Genomic DNA, 5,820 nt, shown 5'->3' with positions numbered 1-5,820 from the left:
TTGAGTGTTTACAACTTTGAATAGGAAGATCGAAAAATATACGAAAAGACTCAAGGACACTTGATAGGCTTCAAGAGGTAATTGTACATGTTCATGATTTTTTTTTTTTGTGTTTATATGTTATATATAAATATATTGTATATTTATATATTTGTTGCATGATTAATAATATTGTATGTTAATGTTTCTAGATTATTTTCTTGATCATATAAATTGTTTATATGATTAATGAAAATTTGAGATTGTTGTTGTTCTTATAACAATGGGTCCACCATGCCAATTTTGATGTGTGCTCTGATTGTTTTCTCAACAGGAACAACAAGAGCTCATTTTAAAAAATACTAAAAAGTATAAGATGGTAGAGAAATAGACATAAATGATTTGTTTTAAATACTATTTGGTGTACCAAAAACAAAAAGAACTCATCATAAAACTTAGGGTTTATACCTTTTTGGACCCTGTGTTTTTTCCCATTACCTATTTGGACCCTGTGTTTTGACAAATTACTTTTTGGACCCTGTGTTTTGTAAAATGGTTAAAATAGAGCCCTAAATCCGATTTTGATCAATGTTTTTTCAACTAAAATCACAAATAATTTACCAAACTAATAATTCAGAACAAAAATAAAATCATTCTGATTAAAAAATGTATTGTTATATTTATTTTTTTTTTTCATCAAAATTGAGTTTATGGTTCTATTTTAATCATTTTATAAAACATAGGGTCCAAAAAATAATTTTTCAAAATACAGGGTCCAAACAGGTAATGAGAAAAAACACAGGGTCCAAAAAGGTATAAACCCTAAAACTTAAACACCAAAAAGTATCTAAAAATTGAGAAATACCAAAAGAGTAGAAAATAGACTAAAAAGAGAATACTATACTTTAGATACTAATTAGTAAAAATAGACTCATTAAAAAAACATGTATTCAATCCAAAATCATTTCAAAACAAATAAATAGTAGAAAAATGGACCAAAACATCTATGTTATGTTTTTGGATACCAATTAGTAAGAAAAAAAACTTAGAAAGCAACGCAATGAAAATAGGTAGAGCAATTAATTAATGAAATACAATGAATGTATCAAAATGGTAAGTAAAATACATATAATTCTATTAAAAAAATAGTGGGTATAATAAAGAAGTAAATAAAACTTGAATGTTTGCTATTTAAGTTAACGAATATCACAATATGGGTACATTAAAATATACATATCAAATTAGTAATTAAATATCATAATATGGATATATTAAAATGTACATATCAAATTAGTAATTAATTACAATGTGTGTGACTGTAAATCTTCCAAATTATTCCAGTACAAAACAAATCCGCTAATGATCCAACCTTATGCTAACCAAATATTATTCTAGTTAGTTACAGCTGGACATGTTTTTAATATTCCCCTCTAACTAACAATCCCAGCATTTCCTTTCTTTCTAGAACAAGTGTACCTAAGGCTATGGGTATAAAAACAACATTTCAACATTACATGTAGAAATGGGCAAAAATAAAAACAAGAGCTCTAAAGCTCTCTGCAAAATGTACGCCTATGCAGTATGCACGCACGGTGCGCTATAGTGTAGCATACGTACAATGAGAGAGTCTGTATGCAATTAGTCCCATAAATAATCCACACACACACTTCATTAAAAGCCACCCAACAACCTTGTAATTACCAATGTGAAGTTATATTACAAATTTCCAATAAAAGATAGATCAAGAAAAGTCCTAGTTCAATCATGTGATCAGACATTACATTTTCAGTGTGTAATGGTAAGTGAACAAGGACATTGCGAGCGAGCAGTAAGTAAATAAGGACATCATAGCCATTTTCAGTTCTGTGTCATGGTAATTGCAGTTTTTACTGCCTAAATCTGCTGAATAAATCAGGCATTATTCATCTACAATATAAGTGAGCTGATCATGGTAATAATGTAAAAATAGCATGAAATCTGATTAATTCATCATGATGATAGTAAAGAAATAAGAACTAAAAGTTATTCACTAAGTTATTTACAAAGTTGTTACAGAGTTAGCCCTGCTTTTGCAGAAGCCATATAAAGTTTTTGCTACAACAAGACATAATTATCCACAAAGTTACTTACAAAGCTCTTCGAACATAGACCCACTTCTAATATGTACACGTTATTTACATACAAGAATCACAAAGCAGGAACACACACACACGCCAATTAATAAAATTATTCTTCAATCATCTCTAGCCAAAACTTTTTTTGTGCTTTTCCTGTAAATTTACAGCTATTTTGCTGTTCTTTTTTTCCTTCTCTTGGTGTTGTCTCCTTATTCTCAAATGTGGAACAGGAAGGCAGCAGCAGCCCACTTGTCCCAAATTCCCAATCATGTCTACAGCAGGAGCTGTTAAAAACGACCAAGTCATCTACCAGTTGTATAGCACTGGAATCCTGTATCGTCTGCTCCTCAAAAATATTAGCTTCAATCAACATTAACGAATATTTTCTTCCAGCATTAAAATCATACCGGGAATGTCTCAACTTTTTCATTTTTTTGTTTTTTTTTCTTCCCTTTTTTATGTTTTCTTCTGCTATACTTGATCACTTCAATTCCACACATTTCAGAACATCAGCAATTCTGGAGAGAAGAAAGCCACTGTTCTATGTTCTTCTTGCTCTCTGAAAATGAAGCAAAATTACAGCACAATCAGCATTTAATGATGCATTTCTAGATTGAAGAAACTTTCAGTGACTATGGTTAAGCATACCAATTCTTATTTAACTGCAAAATGAAGAAAGAAAAGTATAATAGAAAACAATAGCAGTCACAGTTGATCTACCTAGCACATTGTATCCACCAATAACCATCTACTTAAACATTGTATCCGACCTTTCAAAATGTCAATCAAAGGGAATGAAACAACTACGATTAAAACTTCAGGTGCAACTATGAATATCTCAGTTCAGTTCGAAGTCTACAAGTTCTAATTCTCCATGGAAAGAATCCATAACTAACTTGGCAATAAAAGAGGATTCTTCAGAGACGGTATTTTCCATTTTTGTTTTTACAAATTATTAGCAACTTTACTGAACAACACAAGAAAGAATTATAAAGGACAACAATTAGATAGCACTTTGCAATCTCAAATGGACAGAAGTAGCAGCCCCCTTGCAGAGGCATCCAACAAAAAGCTAAGTTTAAAGTCTAAAATAATTACAAATTACAGTGCAAAACTTCAGAATCTAACGAACAAAATTTGGTATCAAGATTAAAGATTTATTATAAACCGACATCAAGTACAATCTAAAAAAAACTGAAAGGAAAGAAACAAGTTATTTTAACTTACCAGCTGAATATCCATCTGGAATGATCCCAACAGTGCTCAAAATATTGTTCTTAGTATCTGTCACCATTTCCTCAAGACCACGACCATAGCATGGGACAAGCACGGCAAAACTGTCGTCTGTTTCATCATCACTCTGAAACTCAGGTCCATGAGGCTCCAACCATCCAATTGACCAATCTGAGTCGTCAGATTCAGAACCAGAAACACATCCACCATCCGACGGCACAAGAACAACATCATACTCCCGGTCGATTTTCCTCTCTTCCCGACTATGCCATTTTCGCTTCACCTTTCTCGATGATGAGGCCACATTGGCCCTCTTAACCAAAGGAAACTTCAGAGCATCAGATTCCCAAGTACCAGACTCAGGTGAAGAACTCAAGGAAGAGCCACTGGAGAGTCTTGACTGTTGATGCTTCCCACTCCATAACCACCACGAAAGATTGGTTAAGGCCAAAGCCATACTGTCACTCAACAACGAAGCCAATTTTAATGCAAGAAATTCTGAAACAGTGAAGAATCCAGGTTAAGGGTGTAGTTTCTTCCTGTTACATACATTAGTTTAAATAAGAATAAACCCAACAATGAACAAGGCATTCAGAAAATAATATATGAAGCATATGCATACAAAATTGTAAAATATGCAATTTCAATGAAGAGAATGGATGAATAGTGTTCACAACCACAAAAGTAAAAAGATTATGATTTATAGCAAAAGTTTTGGCCTTTAATGGAAAAGTAATAAGTTAATACTTTATAGTTGCAAGAATACCAGAAATTATATGAGAAGAAAGCTCCAAATGACTTCAAATTTATCTTTGGTTTGAAACTGAAATACCAGGAAATTAAATTTTCTTGCCTAAGCGTTGATAGTTTCTAATTTTACCTTTTTTGCACAATATATTTTAGGATAAACAGGACAAACTTGAAAATTAAATTAAATGAATCAAGACATCTTCACTAGAGCCAAATACATGGCATAATTCTTACTCGTCAGAATGTCAAAGCAAGTTAGAAAAATAAAACACATGGATTTTCCAACTGTAGACATGTCAATATACAATGAATGGAAGAAATCAGGAAGATGCAGAGAAAAAATTACTATTTTAAATATAAAAAAAAGAACATTAAATGATTTCAAAACAAACGCATCTTGCATAGAACAAAAATCGAATTAGAAGAAAAATAGACAAAACCCACGTTTTCTCCAATTTCAATTTCATGTATAATCGATCAAATAAAGTAGTAAATGATCTCAGGCATGATATTAAATATCAGAATCATGTGAATTTTTTAAATACAAAGTAAAACACAAAAAAGAGAGTTTTTCAATCATTTTTCTCCAGATAACAAGTTTGTATCGTTTATTTTCCAAATAATGTTTTTAGGAAAGTTTAGTCATTGAAATACAAATACCCAGAAAATTCCTTCCTTGTTGATGAAACTTGAAACACCAAATGGGGATTCTACGTAACTCATTTAAATATATAGATAAACATACATACATACATACATACATACATACATACATACATACATATCTACATATCTATATATATCAGAGAATAAGAATAAGATGAACCACTTTAATCCAAAATACCTTGAACTCGAAAACTTTAAGGATCGTTTAGAAGAATTCTATCCAAATTGGGACAATGTTTTCACCTCTCGTCACTCGCAAAAATACCCAGTTCAAGAAATATAAATATATATATGGTGTGAAAAAAAAAAAAAAAAAAGAGGACATCATGGTTCTTTATGTCGCCACGTGGCATAAATTAAAAATTAAAATATAATCATCCGAATAAAGAGAAATTCAATTTGAGTGTCTCGTAGAGCATAATTAAATTTATTTATATTTAAGTTTAACAAGTATGAATACAAATGATTAACCCAAAAGGAAATGTAATAAAATCTCAAGTATGAGTTGGATGAATTTATAGAGTTAGAACACACACACGTAATATCAATTTGGAGAATGTGTATAAAAATATTTGTATAATTTAATTTTATTAACTATTTTATATATATATATATAAGAATTTTTTATAGCGGTGTTACTTTAAGTTTAATTGTAGACTTTTAATATTCTCGACTCATCAATAATTTTATGCGTAAATTTTATATATATTTATATATGAAAATAAATGATAAGGGTGAAGTGAAACTTGGGGGCCTAAATTGGGGTTGGGATGCGTGGATGTCATCTTGGGTTGGCTTACTTAATGGCTTTGACAATTGACTTCTTCTCTTCTATGCTCTAATGGATGCTTTTGCGTACTCTTGCAGCTCAAGTAACTCCAACCAAAACCCAACCCATTTGCCTCGAAAATTCCTTCTCTTTATTTTATATTATTAACTTTTCCCTAATTTGTTTCTTCAACACTTTAACAATAGTCTCTTTCTCTCTCTATATATATATATGTATATATATATATATGTATATATATATGTATATATATACTAGATTGATTCCATTAGTGATAAACATTATCTA

The 5,820-nt window shown here is 30.7% G+C and overlaps 1 protein-coding gene across 6 annotated transcripts; it reads right to left on the bottom strand.

Annotated features, from left to right (window-relative positions):
* Positions 1–1,980: 1,980 nt before the first annotated feature.
* Positions 1,981–5,081, bottom strand: LOC133803122 (uncharacterized). Of its 6 annotated transcripts, none has more exons than XM_062241067.1 (3): positions 4,924–5,081; positions 3,324–3,868; positions 1,981–2,655 (listed from the first exon to the last, which is right to left on the bottom strand). In XM_062241067.1, the coding sequence occupies exons 2-3, from the start codon at positions 3,784–3,786 to the stop codon at positions 2,606–2,608; spliced, it is 513 nt and encodes a 170-aa protein (XP_062097051.1). In that variant the 5' UTR covers positions 3,787–3,868; positions 4,924–5,081; the 3' UTR covers positions 1,981–2,605. The 6 variants fall into 6 exon arrangements, with proteins under 6 accessions (XP_062097051.1, XP_062097052.1, XP_062097054.1 ...); XM_062241068.1 differs by having other exon boundaries at positions 3,324–3,827; positions 4,924–5,080; XM_062241070.1 differs by lacking the exon at positions 4,924–5,081 and adding an exon at positions 4,740–4,864.
* Between the last annotated feature and the right edge of the window lie 739 nt (positions 5,082–5,820).

This window comes from Humulus lupulus, chromosome X (genome assembly GCF_963169125.1).
Source record: "Humulus lupulus chromosome X, drHumLupu1.1, whole genome shotgun sequence".
Lineage (NCBI taxonomy): Eukaryota > Viridiplantae > Streptophyta > Magnoliopsida > Rosales > Cannabaceae > Humulus > Humulus lupulus.
This window is presented reverse-complemented; position numbering and strand designations above follow the sequence as displayed.